Here is a 17,013-nt window from a genome sequence, read left to right on the forward strand (position 1 = left end):
TAGAGATTACTAAAAAATAAATAAGCTTTAAAAAAAAGTAAAAAGAAAGAAGTCAGTCTTCTAGAACCTGATTACAGAAGTGGCAGTCCATCACTTTTGCCGTATTCTGTTCATTCAAAGCAAGTCGTTAGATTCTGCCTAAATTCAGTGGGATGAGGAATCAATAGGAGTCATTTCAGAAGCTGTCTACCACATGAGGACAGAGGTAGTTTATTATTTTAAGAGACAGAAAATGGGAACTAACCTTTTGGGGGTCACCCAGTCAGGGCACTGGAGCTATGAAAGCGCCTTAAATCCTATATAAAGTGTTTTGGAAGTTCTGAATGGCTAGACAAATGGTTGTTGCTGGGGTTTTTTGCCACTCATTTGATAGATACTTATTGAACATCTCTATGTGCAAGGCTCCATGTTAGGTGTCAGGGATGCCACAGTAAGTAAAATAGCAGTGCTCTTTCCCTAACTGAGAGACTTCTCCATGCCATACAAGTAAGTCTAAAACTTCAGACTGTGATAAATATTTCAAAGGCAAAGCATGGGACGCCTGGATGGCTCAGTTGGTTCCTCATCTAACTTCAGCTCAGGTCATGATCCCAGGGTCCTGGGATCGAGCCCCATGTTGGGCTCCCTGCTCAGTGGGGAATCTGCTTCCCCCCTCTCCTCTACCCCTTTCCTCCTTCTCATGCTCTCTATCCTTCCCTTAAGTAAATAAATAAAGTCTTAAAAAAACAAGAAGGAACATCATATATTTTTTGTTGTTGTTGTTAATATGCTAGATTTAATGTGTACTTCTAACACAGAGCTCAGACCAGAGGAGCAGAACTCAGAGAATCATGTGGGCAGGACAAAGAGACAGAAAGTACAAGCCCGCAGGTGAGTAGGTCAGGCTGAAAGACCAGATCACCTCCCCAAACCTATTGCCCTTCTACACCTGTCACTCTTCCCCCACTGTGTCTTAGTTGGGTCAGAGCACCCTTGTGTCTGTATGTTGATCTCAGGGTCTGGACCTAAAGGGTAAATAGAGAGAAGATATCCTTGTCCGCTTGTTGCCAGTTAAATAAGGAGGGAGCTGTTTGGTGAATTAGAATCTGAATATAAGTACATTGTATCTCATGGACTTCATTAAACTTGAAATCTTTTTCTGTTTCAAAGAACATTCAAGAAAATAAAAAGAACCCACATAATATGTGAGAAAATATTTGCATATCATACTTAATAATGGACTTGTTTCTAGACTACATAGAGAATGCTTACAACTCAACAATAAAAAGAAAACCTAAATTTTAATGAACAAAAGATCTGAATAGACTTTTCTCCAGAGAAGATATAGGAATGGCCAATAAGCACATGAAAAGAATGCTTAATATCATTAGCCACGGAGAAAAGCACATCAAAACCACAGTGATCACACCCAGTACGATAGCTGTAATGAAAAAGAGAATAATAGCAGGGGCACCTCGCTGGCTTAGTCAGTAGAGCACGCAACTCTTGATCTCTGGGTCATGAGTTCAAGCCCCATGTGGGTTGTAGATCTTACTTTAAAAATTTAAATTTAAATTAAAAAAAAAAAAATACAATAACAAATGTTGGCAAAGATGTGGAGAAATTGGAACTCTCATACACTGCTGATGAAAATGTAAAATATTAAAATCACCCTGATAAACAGTCCGGCAGTTCATCAAAAAGCTAAACATAGTGTTACTGTATGACGCAATAATTCCATTCCTAGGAATAGACCCCCAAAACTGATAGTCGGTTCAGCATCTGCCTTTGGCTCAGGTCATGATCTCAGGGTCCTGGGATTGAGCCTTGAGTCAGGCTCCCTGCTCAGTGGGGAGCCTTGCTTCGCCCTCTCCCTCTGCCTTTCCCCTCCTCCACTTGTACTTCTCTCTCTCTGTCTCAAATAAATAAATAAAATCTTTAAAAAAAAAAACTGATAATAGGGGTTCACACAAAAACATATAGACAAAGGCTCATAGCAGCATTATTCATGATCACTGAAAGTCTAAACAGTTCAAGTGTCCATCAGCTGATGATCAGATAAACAAGATGTGGTCTATTCCTACCACAGAATATTGTTCACCCATGAAAAAAGAATGAAGTACTGATGCAAGCTCCAATATGGTTGCACCTTGAAACAAGCTAAGTGACAATAGTCAGTCCATAGAGGCAGAAAGTAGATTAGTGGTTTCGAGGATCTGAGGCGGAAGAGAGGTGGGGGTAGTGACTACTAATGGGTTTAGGTTTTCCTTTTGGGGTGATAAAAGTGTTCTGGAATTAGATAGTCACGGTAGTTACACAACCTTGTGAATATCCTAAACCTGTTGAATAGTATACTTTAATAGGATGAATTTTATTGGATATGCATTATATCCCAATAAAAGAATAATTTTAAAAACCTGAAAGCAATAATAGAACTTCTGTTCTCAGATGTTCAAGGTTAAATGACTTCCCTGAGGTTGGATACATCAATTGGGAAAACCAGGACTCCAGCCAGGGCTGCTGGCTCCACATAAGGAGTCCACACTCTTCCATCCAAACTCAAGGCTCCTTCAGCCCTTGTAGCCTCTTACTAATAGCTGGTCTTTAACTGTTCTTTCTCACAGGCCTTTATCCAGCTCGAACTCACGGCCCAAGCAGCGGGGGATGGCAAAAGCAGGGCAGAGAGAATACCACCGACGCCAGGCCCAAAGCAGTGGGATCCAGGATACTGCCCTGTGCCCCATTTGTGCAGGTGAGCTGCTGGGGCCCAGGGCTTATTGTGGGACTACTACTTGCAGGAGGACTAGAAGACCTGGGAACGCTGCCAGGGAACATTTCGAGCTTGGACCCCAGTCTTCTGCACAGTTACATACAAGTCGGTTTGGAGTACATGCTTATATTATGCTGGCTGAGCTGAGGAAGGGACACAGGCCCTGTCCCCAGGGGAAACACGAAACAAAGCAATAGGAAATACTGTCAGAGAGGGCCTAGCATTTCCTTCCCAACTCTTTCCCCCGTGTCCCAATTCTCTAAGTCCCTGTTCAAATGGTTCTTGTTTACCAGGTCTTCTCTGATCTTGTCAGCTCATCTTTCCCAGCTGGACCAGCGGTGTTCTCAGATTGCCTTGCACTTAGCCCTTCTCAGTTCTGTGTTGTATCGCAGTCACTTGTGGCCATAGTTTATCTTTACACCTGAACTCTACAGTCCAGAAGGAGAGGCCTAGGTTTCCACCCCCCAGCTCCCGGCACAGTGTAAGGCCTACAGGAAACCCTTGATAAATTTTCGCCGATTCACGACCAGACAGTGTCTGGTGTAGGATATCCAGCCAGAACAAATTTCCCACAGAAAGAGCTACACTGGGGTGGCATCGTGCCTGGGAGCTGGCCCGACTTTGCTAACCTCCTTCTCTCCCCCTTAGGCTCCTTCAGTGTTGAGGTTCTTCCCCAGCACGCTGCCACCTGTGGAGAGATCTCCCCACCTCAGCCAGCCTCTCCTTCCTCATCACCATCTTCGTCGCAGTCAGTACTGTGGGCATCCTCCCCAGAGAGCTCACCACCCGCTTCCTGGGTCCAGTGCCCTCTCTGCCAGTTGTACTTCTCAGCAGGAGAAGTAGAAGAACATGCCAGCATGTGTGGGGAGACTCCTCAGACGTGAGCCATGAGGTCCTGTGGTTTTGGTCCCCCTGCCCTCTGTGAGAAACGCTGGGGAGTGGAGCTCATGACAGCTGAGAAGAGCCGATAAGGGCAAGCTGTCCTCTCCCCTTCTATGCACTCATTCCCTCAGGACTCTTTGAGGGCACCTTTGGGCCCAGCCTACTCTTTACTCCCAGTTGTCAAGGCTGCTGTCACCATGGCACCCTGTTCTCCCAAGACAGCCCTATCCTTTTCCCCTCTGGAACTTCTAGGGTAGAACTGGTGATCTCTCTAGGGCTTTGGGACATAATCCAGAACGCCTTCCTCTCAGTGAGTGATGTGCATCCTCGTGCCCATTTTCCTGGAAGGAAAACTGAGATTGAGTGAAATAAAAGCACTGCCTAGCAGATAAGTCTTGTGATTTACTTGGAAGTCAAGAGTGATTTTTGAGCATGAGACTAACCTCCAGCATCCCATGACCTTAACTCCCAGTACCCTGTGTGGGTTCCCTCCCAAGGTACAATCAGGTAACAGTGTTACTGCGTGACTTGAAGGAAGTTCTTCATCTTGGACCCAGAATTAACCCTCAGTAACAGAAAACCCCCATTCTCCTACTTGCAGAGCCATTCAAGGCATCAGATGGGTTGATGACTAAGGAATGGGTCTAGGCTCGGCTGCGGAATCTCGGGCAAATCCCAATCCCCATCTGTACAATGCGGCAGTTGGACCAGAGGGTCTCTAAGGTCTGTTCCACCTGTGACATTCTCAGTTCTATTCCCACCTTTCTTGAGCAACTATGTCCTCTCCCCTTTCCCAGAAGTTTCCACTGTGTGGTACTCACCAGTTCCTCTGGTCTCCAGGGTACAGGGCAGAGGGGGAGCAGCTGGTCCTGGCAAAGGGAGGGCCCAGGGCGGGGTTTTGAACTCGAAGGTAGGAAAAAGGAAGCTGGGCACAGTCAGGGGAGCGGACAGAGCAGGAGTTAAGTCCTTCCGTCCCTACCAACATAGGCGGGTGCAGCCATGGACCTCCTCACGGTAAGAGGCCTGCTCTCCCACTTTCCCTTATCCTGCTCCCATTTCTGGCCATAATTGATACAGCCACAGGGCAGAGAGGATGTCCTAGCTGCCATGCAGGTGATGGATATTGCCTCATTGGTGGAAGAGAGCCCCTGGAGCCCCAAGCCTGGGCCCAGAGAGAAGAGTAGTGGCGGGGGCTGCTAGGGCTGCTGTACCTGCTAGGGCTGGTGCAAGAGAGGGATGAGACAGCTCTGAGGTACAGGTGCCATCCAAAGTAGGAGAGGACAAAGGCAGGGAAGGTTGGTGGGGGAGGAGCATTAGGATTTGCTAGGAGGCCTGGACAGAGCTGAGGGGAGGGGAAAGCCCAGGTCAAAGACCCTCCTGCATGGACATGTCTGGACCTGTCTTTCAGAGGCTCTGGGACTCTCAGAGGGATGAGCAGCTGGGAGATGAAGTCAACAAAATGGGAGCTGGGTCCTGGGCAGATCTGGCATTAGACTCTCTATGCAGCCCTGTCCACCTGCTTTAACCTACCCATTCTCAGGGTACCCACACGGGCCCACTGTATTGGGTTCCTGGGAGGGTGGCAGCTGTAGGGAGGAAGGGGGCCCCTGGCCAGACCCAGGCCTGGCCCTTCCTCACCTAAGAATATACACAATAAAATGGTGACTAAGGAAACGTTTGTAATCTTCAGTGCTGCTGGTGTTTAAGATGGAGAAGGTGGCCATAAACGAAGGAATGTGTGGAACATAGCTCTAGAAGCTGGAATCGGATTCTCCCTTAGGGCTACCATATCCTGCCAACACCTTGACTTTTTAGCCCAATGATACTGATTTCTGAGTTCTAACCTCTAGAACTGTAAGAATAAATTTGTATAGTTTTAGGCCAACTTTTTTTTAAAGAAAATGATGCTTTTTTCAACTAAGACCCATTTTCTAAATACCAGTATTTCAGTAAAAGGGGTATTTATTAACAACGTAACAAATCTATACAAGAAGCTATTATTATGGTATGAAAGGGTGTTTCCAAAGTGACTGATTCCTAGAAAATACGGAAATGAAATTTATCCCCTACACAGATGTAATCTTTTGGGGAACATTTATATTGTTGTTATGTAAGATGATTACATTAGAGAAACCATATATACCAGAGTATAGGATGTATATTTGATGTAGAAATTAATTTCAGGGGCGCCTGGGTGGCTCAGTGGGTTGAGCCGCTGCCTTCAGCTCGGGTCATGATCTCAGGGTCCTGGGATCGAGTCCCATATCGGGCTCTCTGCTCAGCAGGGAGCCTGCTTCCCTCTCTCTCTCTGCCTGCCTTTCTACCTACTTGTAATCTCTCTCTGTCAAATAAATAAATAAATAAATCTTTAAAAAAAAAAAAAAAAAAAGAAATTAATTTCAGAGTATTACATAGCTAAAGGAGGTAGCATTGTTGTTTTTCCTTCTTAAAAGAAAAAAAATGGATTTATTTTTTTACATTATTATATTCCACATTTTGGGTGTTGTGAATTAGTAAAGATTCCAAAAATCCAAAACTAGTAATAGTAATTCCTATTTGAGTTGCAAAGGAGCATAAAGGGGAGTTAAGAACACCGGCTCCTCAGCCAGACTGCTTGGGTCCCCATCTCATGTAAGTGGCTTAGCATATCTGTACCTCAGTTTCCTCTCCTGTTGAAGGGGGCATGATCGCTCCTACCTCACAGGGTTAATGTAATGAGTGAGTTGCTGTACTTGGGAAGTGCTCAGAAATGTAGCATATATACTACATTAAGTGTACTTCAACATGTTCGTATGTGTTTGGGCAAAAGCAAAATAGTATGGTGTCTAGGCTGAGGGCTGAAAGGTGGAAGGGCAAGGAGGCCCCAAAGCAAAGGAGGTTGGAGATGGGCGGGTCCCACACAGGGGTCCCACCTTCTCCCTCCTTCATCCAGCCACAGCCCACCTGGACGGAGATCGTGAACAAGAAGCTGAAGTTCCCACCTCCACTCCTGGCTGCCATCCAGGAGGGGCACCTGGGCCTAGTGCAGCACTTGCTGGAGTCGGGGGTCGAAGCATCAGGCAGCGGGCCAGGTGGGCCCCTGAGGAACGTGGAGGAGGCTGAGGACCGCTCCTGGAGGGAAGCTCTCAATCTGGCCATCCGGCTGGGCCACGAGGCCATCACTGATGTGCTGTTGGCCAATGTCAAGTTTGACTTCCGGCAGATCCACGAGGCCCTGCTGGTGGCAGTGGACACAAACCAGCCGGCCGCAGTGCGGCGCCTGCTGGCTCGGCTGGAACAGGAGAAGGGCCCCAAAGTGGACACTAGGTCCTTCTCACTGGCCTTCTTTGACTCATCAATCGATGGCTCGCGCTTTGCCCCTGGTGTCACTCCCCTCACCCTGGCCTGCCAGAAGGACTTGTATGAGATCGCCCAGCTGCTCATGGAGCAGGGCCACACCATTGCCCGGCCCCACCCGGTCTCCTGCGCCTGCCTTGAGTGCAGCAACGCCCGCCGCTATGACTTGCTGAAGTTCTCCCTGTCCCGCATCAACACCTACCGCGGCATGGCCAGCAGGGCCCACCTCTCGCTGGCCAGTGAGGACGCCATGCTGGCTGCCTTCCAGCTCAGCCGGGAGCTCAAACGTCTTGCACGCAAGGAACCCGAGTTTAAGGTCGGCTTCTCATACTCCTTCCTGCCCTTGGTCCCTCATATCTGTCCTTTCACACAGGCAGGGTGTGGTGGGGGTTCTGGGGAATGGAAAACAACAAAGATGATGAGGCCTTGTTCTGTTCTTAGTAACCCTCCATTTTGTTGTTGTTGTTGTTTTTTAAAAAGATTTTATTTATTTGAGACAGAGCACAAGCGGGGAGGAGGATCAAGGGAGAGGGAGAAGCAGAATTCCCCACTGAGCAGGGGGCCCGTGTGCGGCTCAATCCCAAGACCCTGAGATCAGGACCTGCATAACCCTCCACTTTGATGGGGAGTTACAGAATCCTACCCTGAAGGGGGATCTCATTCTAATGGCAGAGAGCCATCACTCTAGGGCCACTTAGTTTTACGTGGGCAGTACAAACCCCAGCCAAGGGATGCCCTGGGTCTAAGGGAGAAGGGAGAACACAGAAAAGCAGCGAGACAGAAATGACCTTCAGTGGAACCCGTCCTTTCTAAAAACCTGCGAGGTCCCACAGGAGGTTTGAGTACTGTGTGCTGAGCCCCCAGGTTTGCAATCCCAAGCAGGGAAGGTCACTCCTAGGATGCCCAGCTTCACTTCGTGCCTCTGTGCAGAATGCTATATGGCTTGCAAGAACCAGAAAAGAGAGGTCAGGAGGCTACAGCTGTTGTGCTCAGGGCAGACTCCTCAGAAGAAGCAGAATGAAGCTGGCTGCACAGCCAGGGGGTTTAAATACAAGTGAAGAGGGGTCAGGAGGATATTTGCAGTAGGGGTGCAGTGTAAGCAAAGGCTGTTGGATAGGAAAAAGTAGACATGGCCGTGAGTGCAGGGGCCTGTGCAGGACAGAGAACATGAAGGGGAAACGGGGAGGTCCAGTGGTAGGGACTTGTCAGGACCCCAAATACCAGGACGCCATTCCGTCCTTCACCCACCCACTGACATCCCCTATGTGCCAGGCAGACGTGGTCCCCATTCTCAAGATCACCATTCATTAGGTGGGGAAACAGACAACGCTATTGGAAGAGAGGCCGAAGGCAGGATGGGGGTCCATGCCAGCGGAGCCAGGGAGAGAGCACGGCTTCATCAGAGCTGTGGAGGACTCAGAGCCCCCACTTCACAAGTAGAAAAGAGGGGTTCTTCCGAAGGACTTGCCCTCTATGCTCACAGCAGCCCCACGGAAGGAGGCAGCAGAGACTGTCATCCCCACTCTCCAGCCCCTTACCCCATGCGACACCACTTGGGGACAGCGCTGGGCTCGGGCCTCGCCTTCTGCAATTCTGTCCTGGATTCACCCTGGGATTGTGGCCCTGAGTCAAACCAAGGGTAGGATGAGTAAAGTGGAGGCAAAAGCTGCCCTACCCGGGTCTGCTGCTAAAATGGTCAGCTTCTCATGTAAGGTCGGTGCTCAGAAAAATGAACAAAATGAACCCAAGGGAGGCCTGCAGAACAGGACGGGAAGTGGGACAGGAAACAGGGACTAGAAGGGGGAGGTACAAGGGACAGGCAAAGGCAGCAGAGGGTTTGGGCCATAATGACTCAGTGATGAGGCAGCGGGAGCACCAGAGAAGCAAAGATGACACAAGAGGCACCTCATAGCAAGGACAAGGGGTAGAGTGGCAGAGAAAAAAGGAACAGATGACTCAGGGGAGCACCAGATGTGGGGAAGTGCCAGCCCGCAGCAGGACGGAGCAGGCCCAGGCCTACTGTCGGGAAAGTGGGGCTGGCTTACTGGGACTGGGTCGGCCAGGGTCCACGTGTACCTGCTCCTCTGCAGCCCGAGTACATTGCCCTGGAGTCGCTGAGCCAGGACTATGGCTTTGAACTGCTGGGTATGTGCCGGAACCAGAGCGAGGTCACTGCAGTGCTCAATGACCAGGATGAGGACAACGAGACTGAACCTGAGGCTGAGGGCCTGGGCCAGGCCTTTGAGGAAGGCATCCCCAACCTGGCAAGGCTGCGACTGGCCATCAACTACAACCAGAAGCGGGTCAGCTGGGCCCTACCCACTTCCCCTACCCTACCCCCAGCCCTGCCTGGCCACGGCTAGGTGTCTCCCTGGGCAGCACAAGTAAGTCCTCTCCCTGACTTCCTAGACTCTGATCCCAAGCACCCTTCTGTCTAGGCTCTTGGCCCTGTGGGTCTCCTCACCTCCCTTCTTACCTTTAGTCTAAAGCCCCTAACCTCTACCCAGCCCTTGGAAGTCACACAACCCACCAGGACCCTACCTTCAGCCCAGACATCTGAGTTTTACTCAGCTCTGCCTCTGACCTGTGGTGTAAGTTTTGTCTAGTCGTCTTCTGTTGTTAGACTTCAGTATCTCTCTATTCAGCAAGATTAGATTAGATCTCCGAGGGCTTAGATACCAAGTGATTCCATTATTCCCCACCTCCTTAGTTGCCTGTCCCTGTGAGCTAAAGACATGCTCCTTTCTAGCCTCCCCTCCCTCAGGTATCCAATCCCACCAGGAGGTTACCCAAAAATCTTCCTTCATAATGGCTTCCCTGGCCCTGCCCTCCAGGACACCAAACCCTACTTTCCCTGCACCTCCCCTCCTCAAGACTGGTGCCCCACATCTCTAACAGGACAGGAACCCCTGAGGGTTCTGGGACTTGAGAACCTAGTTCTACCCATTGCTGCCTTAAATTCAAGAACGTGGGATCTGGGGATGCCTGGCTGGCTCAGCCAGTAGAGCACTGGACTCTTGATCTCTGGGTTGTGAATTTGAGCCCCAATATTAGGTACAGAGATTATAAGAAAGAAAGAAACAGAGGGAGGGAGGGAGGGAAAGAAAAAAAGAATGTGGGATCCGGAGAGTCCAGAAAAATCTTTGAGTTCAGCTTCTCCTTCATAGACTAAGAACTAAGGCCCAAAGAGGGGTGGGGTCTGGGGTCTGCCCAAGGTCACAGAGCAAAGGAGATGCCTCTCTTCTGAGCTGGCTGGCCTGAGAAGAAAAGAAATAGGGCTCAATCTTTGGCAGGCAAAGAAGGACTACGGCCCCAGTTGGCTCCCCTTCCTTCCCTTCCTGGTAACACCCACTCTGCTCACGCGCCGCCATCTCTGCTTAGTTTGTAGCACACCCCATCTGCCAGCAAGTCCTGTCCTCCATCTGGTGTGGGAACCTGGCTGGCTGGCGTGGAAGCACCACCATCTGGAAGCTCTTTGTCGCCTTCCTCATCTTCCTCACCATGCCCTTCCTCTGCCTTGGCTACTGGCTGGCGCCCAAGTCCCGGGTACCAAGAATAAATTAATGATAACTGCCACTTCTTGAGCCTTTTGCTAATGTCCCCATTGAGTCCCCTGAAGGGGTGCTGGGAAGTCGGTCTGACGCTGATTTATAGAGGAGGCATGGAGAACAGAAGTGCTCTTTTTGTCCAGGGGACATACAAAACAGCACAGTCAGGATTTAAACTGAGGTCTCTTTGCCTCCAAAGCCTGATCTTTCTTTATATAAACCCTGTGCTCTCCTAAAGAGACCCCCACCCCAGCCTACAAATTCTTTGAGAGCCTTTACGGACCTAGACGTTTTTATTCCTTCATCTCAACAAGTATCTCCTTGAAACCCTGCTGTGAGCCGGGTGTCAGGCCCGGCCCTGGGGATTTAACGAAGAGTGAGCAAGGTTAGCTGGGTGAGGAACAAGAAGAGTGGTTCTCCAGGGAAGCGGGAGCAGCATTTTGGAAGGGCCAGGGTAGGGTGGGGGCGGTTGGGGGAGAACATCAAGGATGAGTGAAACTGTAAGAATGCTTGCATTGCTAAAGCATAAGTAGAAATAGCAAGTGGTGGGAAGCAGGCAGGGGCCAGATCTAGCAGAGCCTTATGAGCAGTGATGGAAGCCATTGTAGGGTTTTAAGGAAGGGAGCTATCCTATTAGCTGTGTGTTTGAGAAAGCTTGCTCTACTAGAAGCATGAGGATGGGGTGGGGGAGGGGGAGGGCAGGAACTGAGGAGGTGGCCCTTGTCTAAAATGAGGACACAGGAGGAGGAAAATGACCAAGTTTGGGATAGAAGTTGATGAATTTATTTTTTAACTCAGTTGAGCCTGAACTCAAGGAGTTTGTGGGACCTCCAAGGGGAAGTTCCTTCGACTCTATGATCTTCAGTTTCTTAGTTGAAAAAATGGAGACTAGTACTCATGGAGTACTAATGGAGTACTGATGGAGACTTATACTCATTCAGTTGTGAAGGAAATAGATATGAAATGTAGTACGTGCTCAGTAAATACCTAAATATGTACATGAGTGAAAGGAGGAGTCTGGAAGCTCCCAGGAAGCAGGGAGATAGGACAGACCTCCAAGACGAGCCATGCTTTCCCTCCTTGCCCCCAAGCTGGGCCGCCTACTGAAGATCCCAGTGCTGAAGTTCCTGCTGCATTCCGCCTCCTACCTGTGGTTCCTCCTTTTCCTGTTGGGCGAGTCCTTGGCCATGGAGACACAACTGAGTACCTTCCGCGGCCGCAGCCAGAGCGTCTGGGAGACCTCCCTACACATGGTTTGGGTCACAGGTACATGGGTGAGGGCTTTCATTTGTAGCAGTCCCCCGATGAGCTTCCTCTCTGTTTTTCAAAATAAGTACGCCAGTTGGGTGGGGGGGCTCTCCTTGTAGATGAACATATAATCAAACTCCTCTGGGCTCTCTCACACGAAGGGACCTTTTCTGTTCACCCCTAGTTAGGGGATCTAGCCCTGTGATAAGACTCCCTGAGCAAGGGCACCATACTTGCCCCACTCTGGATGTTCCTGTCCTCTCACAAATAAGACATGAGTCCATAGTGTCAGGTGGGAGGGTACCCTGGTGTCACAGTAGCCTGCCAGTACACCAGTAGGTGACCTAGTCCTAAAAGCCATGGAACAGAAGAGCTCCCACACCAAACTGAGATGCCTACATCATACAGCTTATTAAATCCCTGAATGGTATTATCCTTGGGACAGCATAGTTAGGGGGAGCCAAGTGGAGGTCTGAGCAGGGGCTCTGACAGCTGGAACTTGGCTGGGCCCAATGCTTCATCTATGGGAGAGACGTGGGGATGAGTGTATCTGGCCACAGGGTACGCTTGCCAGCCATCCTGGCCCCCAAATCAGGGTAAGGATCCATTCCTAAACACTCCCAAAACAGCCTCTCTATTCCCCTACTCCTTGATCTGAGCACTTACCACACTGGACTGTCACCACTGGGCAACTTGCCTGTCTCCCTTGATAGCATCCTGGGAGGCCAAGGACTGTATTTGTCTTACTCACCTCCGGACCCCACTGGTGCATGATAGGAGCTTAAGAACGTTGGCTTCATGGTGACTCCTAGGCCTTGCGCTGGGCTCTGTGGACAAGCAGATGAATCAGACACGGTCCCTGATATTAAGCGGTTCAAAGTTCAGAAGAGGTGAGGGGAGACCGATTCAGAAAGAGATATCCCACAGCGCCCGGTGGCTGATGGCACCACGGAGATCTGAAGGACGCTGTGAGAGCTGAGGGCAGGGGGAACTCACCCCACCTGCATAGGGAAAGCTTTGAAGAGGAGGTAGTATTCAACCTGGGCCATATCAAACAGTCCCTTCTAGGCAGACGGAAACCGCACACGCTTGTCTCTAGGGAATAGAGAAGGGTACAAAGCAGCAGGATTACTTGGCTAATGGGGTCCAGCTCCTGTGATACCCCATCCCCAGATCTGGCACTCAGAGCAGGCAGATAATTTGGAGCCCCTTCAAATCAATACTCTCAAAATATTTGTCCAGTATTTATTTGGTGGCAGGCAGGGAGAAACAGATTTAAATCATTCCTGGCCAGTATCAGCCTCTCCCAGGGGTTAGTTTTTTATGCCTATCAGCTGCCTGGAATCATCAGTGCAGGCCGCACCCCAGGGGAGTCGGCCTCAGCCAGAAGGCTTTACTTGTTTGTTTCTGTTTTTGAGAGAGAGAGAGAGCACACAAGTGAGGTGGGGAGGGGCAGAAGGAGAGGGAGAGAGAGAACTTTAAGCAGTCTCCATGCCCAGCGCAGAGCCTGTCATGGGGCTCGATCTCACGACCCTGAGATTATGACCTGAGCCCAAATCAGAAGTCTGAGGCTCAGCCCACTGAGCCACCCAGGTGCCCCAGGAGCCTTTTTTTTTTTTTTTTTCCCCACAGAGGAGCACTCTGTCCTTCCATAGATTGCATGCTTATATGTTTTATCAACTCTGTCCCTGTGGTATTTTAGATCTCTGCCCGCCATGGTATGTGCTCCCACACCATAACCTAGCTCTTCCCCTACCACCTCCTTCAGGTTTCCTGTGGTTTGAGTGCAAGGAGGTATGGATTGAGGGCCTGCGCAGTTACCTCCTGGACTGGTGGAACTTTCTGGACATGGTCATCCTGTCTCTGTACCTGGCAGCCTTCGCGCTGCGCCTCCTCCTTGCTGGCCTTGCCCACAAGCACTGCCGGGATGCCCCCAATGGGGCTGCCTGCCACTATTTTACCACAGCTGGTGAGTTTCTCCCCCGCCCGGTTCTGCCCGAATCCCCCAGCCCCTTCACTCCCCTGGCTCTCAGCCTCAGCCCGCACTCCACCCTGCACAGAGAGAAGTGAGTGGCACACAGAGGACCCCCAGTTCTTGGCGGAGGTGCTGTTTGCTGTCACCAGCATGCTCAGCTTCACCCGCCTGGCCTACATTCTGCCGGCTCACGAGTCCCTGGGCACTCTGCAGATTTCCATTGGCAAGATGATTGACGACATGATCCGGTGTGTACGGTCCCTGCTCAGAGCAACCTTCCCTGTCATAGACTCCATGGCCTCTGTGAAACTCCCCAGCCCTCTGCTACCCACACTGTGTGGCTCTAACTGTGCTGATGGTAAATCCTGTCCAGTAGGACTCTGACTCACTCATCCTTGATCCACATCTCAGCCCCTGCCTGGGAGACTGGCCCATCCCCTGATCTCATTGCTTCAACTCATTACCCTTCATTCTAAAGGAAGAGCTCCTGCTTCGGCACCATTTTGCTTTATTTATTTATTTTAGAGATTTATTCATTTATTTTAGAGAGAGTGTGAGTGCGGGGAGGCAGGCAGAGGGAGAGGAAGAGAGGGACAGTCTCCTTAGGCATACTTCCCACTGAGCACAGAGCCTAACAAGGGGCTTGATCCCAGGACCCTGAGATCATGACCTGAGCCAAAATCAAGAGCCAGATCCTCAACCAACTGAGCCACCCAGGCGCCCCCGGCACCATTTTAAATGACTTCTCCTTTCCCATCCCTAATTTCTCTATTCTTAGTAGTCACCAAATGGAATATTTGTCAAGAGATACTGAGTCTGAGAGGATATCGCCCAATCCCTCTTCCCAGAACCTGACTTTTCCCAAGGTGGAGACTTTCTCTGACCTGTCCCCATCCCCTCCCCTGTCAGGTTCATGTTCATCCTCATGATCATCCTGACGGCCTTTCTCTGTGGTCTCAACAACATCTATGTGCCCTACCAGGAGACAGAACGGCTGGGCAAGTACGCTGGGGCAGAGACAGGATGGGCAGGTGGGGGTTGGGAACACAACCACCTGGGGCTTAGTGATCACCTCTGCCTTCCTCTCCTTCCTCTTCTATTCTCTTATAATTAATCTCTTGTTGGGGCAATAATTAATTCTCTGTCTCACTGAATCACACTCATTCATTTGTTTGCTAACTCATTCATTTACTCACTCACTTTCTTCCCAAACTTATCATTTCGAAAAATGTCAATCCTACGGAACCAGTTAAAGCACAGTGGACACCCAGACACCCTGCACCCAGCTCCAGCAACTGATGTTTTGCCACATTTTGCTCCATCAATTGCTCTCCTTATTCTTTTTTTTTTTCCTTGAAACGTTTAAAAGTTGCAAACATTCCCCCAAATATTTCAGATCTCCTAAGACATAACCATAAGACCATGATCACACTCAAAACATTTATTTATATTTATTTTGGGGCACCTGGGTGGTTTAGTCATCTCAGCATCTGCTTTTGGCTCAGGTCATGATCTAAGGGTCATGGGATAGAACGTGTGTGTGTGTGAGTGTGTGTGTGGTGGAGGGTCCCTGCTCAGTGGAGAGTCCACTTCTCCATCTCCCTCTGCCCCTCCCCTGCTCTTGCTCTCTCTCTCTCTCTCTCTCTCTCTCTCAAATAAATAAAATCTTAAATCTTTTAATCTATTTTTTCTTTTCTTTTCTTTCTTTCTTCTTCTTCTTCTCCTTCTCCTTCTCCTCCTCCTCCTCCTCCTCCTCCTTCTTCTTCTTCTTCTTTTTTTAAAGTAGGTTCTACACCCCACGTGGGGCTTGAACCTGAGATCAGGAATCCCATGCTTTATTGACTGAGCCAACCCTATGTCCCCACACTTTAAAAATTTAATACGAAGGGGTACCTGGCTGGCTCATTCAATAGAGCATGGGACTCTTGCTCCCAGCTTCATGAGTTCAAACCCCACACTGGGTATAGAACTTACTTAAAAAAAAAAAAGAAATAAATAATTTGATACTGATCCTAAATTATTATTTACTGTGTAGTTCTTATTCCAACTTCCCCAGGTGCCCCGCTCCCCACCAAAAAAAAATCTTTCTAGCTTTTTAAAAATCTGAGATCCAATCTGGGGCCATGTGTTCCATTTTGTTGTCCTATCTCTTTAGTCTCCTTTAATCTGCAACACGGCCTCTATCTTTTCTTTGTCTTTCATAACAAATGAACCTTTTTTGAAGAGTATGGATCAAGGTCTATCGCAGAGAGTGGCCCATAGTCAGAATTTATCAGACTAGTTCCTCGTGGGAAGATTCAAGTTAAGCAATTTTGGCAAGAACACACCTAGGCACTGATGTGGGTTTTCCATTGCATCCCATTGGGAGACAGAAGATGCCAGTGTAGCCCACTGTCGGGTCTACTGGTCTAGCAAACCTCTTCACTGTTAAGTTGCTAAGGATGCTCATTTAGCAATGAAAAGATATGTGGAGACCGTGTGACCAACCTGTTCCCTTGGATCTCTGACTCTGTGGCTTTAACATCCATACATGAATCCCGGTGATCTTCTACTGCTGTTCTATCTGTGGCATCCTTCTATAAAGAAGTGCTCTCTTCTTTTCTGAAAATCACTGAAGATGCAAAGACTTTTTTTAACTATAAGAATCCATTACAGTTCATTACTCTTCTTGATACTTAGTTCTTGCCAAATATGGCCAATAATTCTTGTATTTGTTTATTCACTCATTCAATGTCTATTCATTCATTTGCCCACATTTTGTGTCCATTCACCTTGTCATTCAGTTGTGGTGGGCTTTTCATTATTGTTGTTGAGTTCACACCCATTTACGGATACCTTCTTTGTAGGAAGTCCTGTCCCTGGCACTGGAAGCTGAGACAGAGGAAGTGAACCAGTCTCAGTCTCATAAAGAAGATCACCAGTGTCCATAAATAAGCTTGATCCAGGGCACTAACTGCTGTGAGGAAGGAAGGCTTATGTTGAGGATACCCAGAGGGGAAAGCTCCTTCTTCTGCCTTAGGTAATCAGGAAGGATTTCATAGAGAGGGGAGTATCTGGACTCCATCTCTTAGGATTATGGGGTTCAGAGAAGGTGCAGGGTATCCTGGGCAGAAAGGGAACATGCACCAAAGCGGGGACATATGGTTGGAGAATCACAAGATGTCTTCCACGGTTGGCATGTGGAGGGAATTCTGAGAGAGGAAGCTGGAGAGGGTAGAGGGGCCAGGTCATCAAGCTCACGAACGTCCTCCTGAGAAGCGTGGGTTTTCTCAGGC

General features: G+C 49.2%; 1 protein-coding gene across 1 annotated transcript in view; it reads left to right on the top strand.

The window, feature by feature from the left end:
* Positions 1 to 17,013, top strand: part of XNDC1N (XRCC1 N-terminal domain containing 1, N-terminal like) — a 39,807-nt gene that overhangs the window by 16,358 nt on the left and 6,436 nt on the right. Inside the window, 12 exon segments of the mRNA XM_059133974.1 lie at positions 798 to 870; positions 2,604 to 2,731; positions 3,398 to 3,506; positions 4,429 to 4,449; positions 4,451 to 4,472; positions 6,564 to 7,283; positions 9,058 to 9,270; positions 10,349 to 10,513; positions 11,607 to 11,781; positions 13,532 to 13,732; positions 13,824 to 13,986; positions 14,648 to 14,740. Coding sequence (XP_058989957.1) covers positions 798 to 870; positions 2,604 to 2,731; positions 3,398 to 3,506; positions 4,429 to 4,449; positions 4,451 to 4,472; positions 6,564 to 7,283; positions 9,058 to 9,270; positions 10,349 to 10,513; positions 11,607 to 11,781; positions 13,532 to 13,732; positions 13,824 to 13,986; positions 14,648 to 14,740 — 2,083 coding nt within the window.

This window comes from Mustela lutreola, chromosome 1, assembly GCF_030435805.1.
Source record: "Mustela lutreola isolate mMusLut2 chromosome 1, mMusLut2.pri, whole genome shotgun sequence".
Taxonomy (NCBI): Eukaryota; Metazoa; Chordata; class Mammalia; order Carnivora; family Mustelidae; genus Mustela; species Mustela lutreola.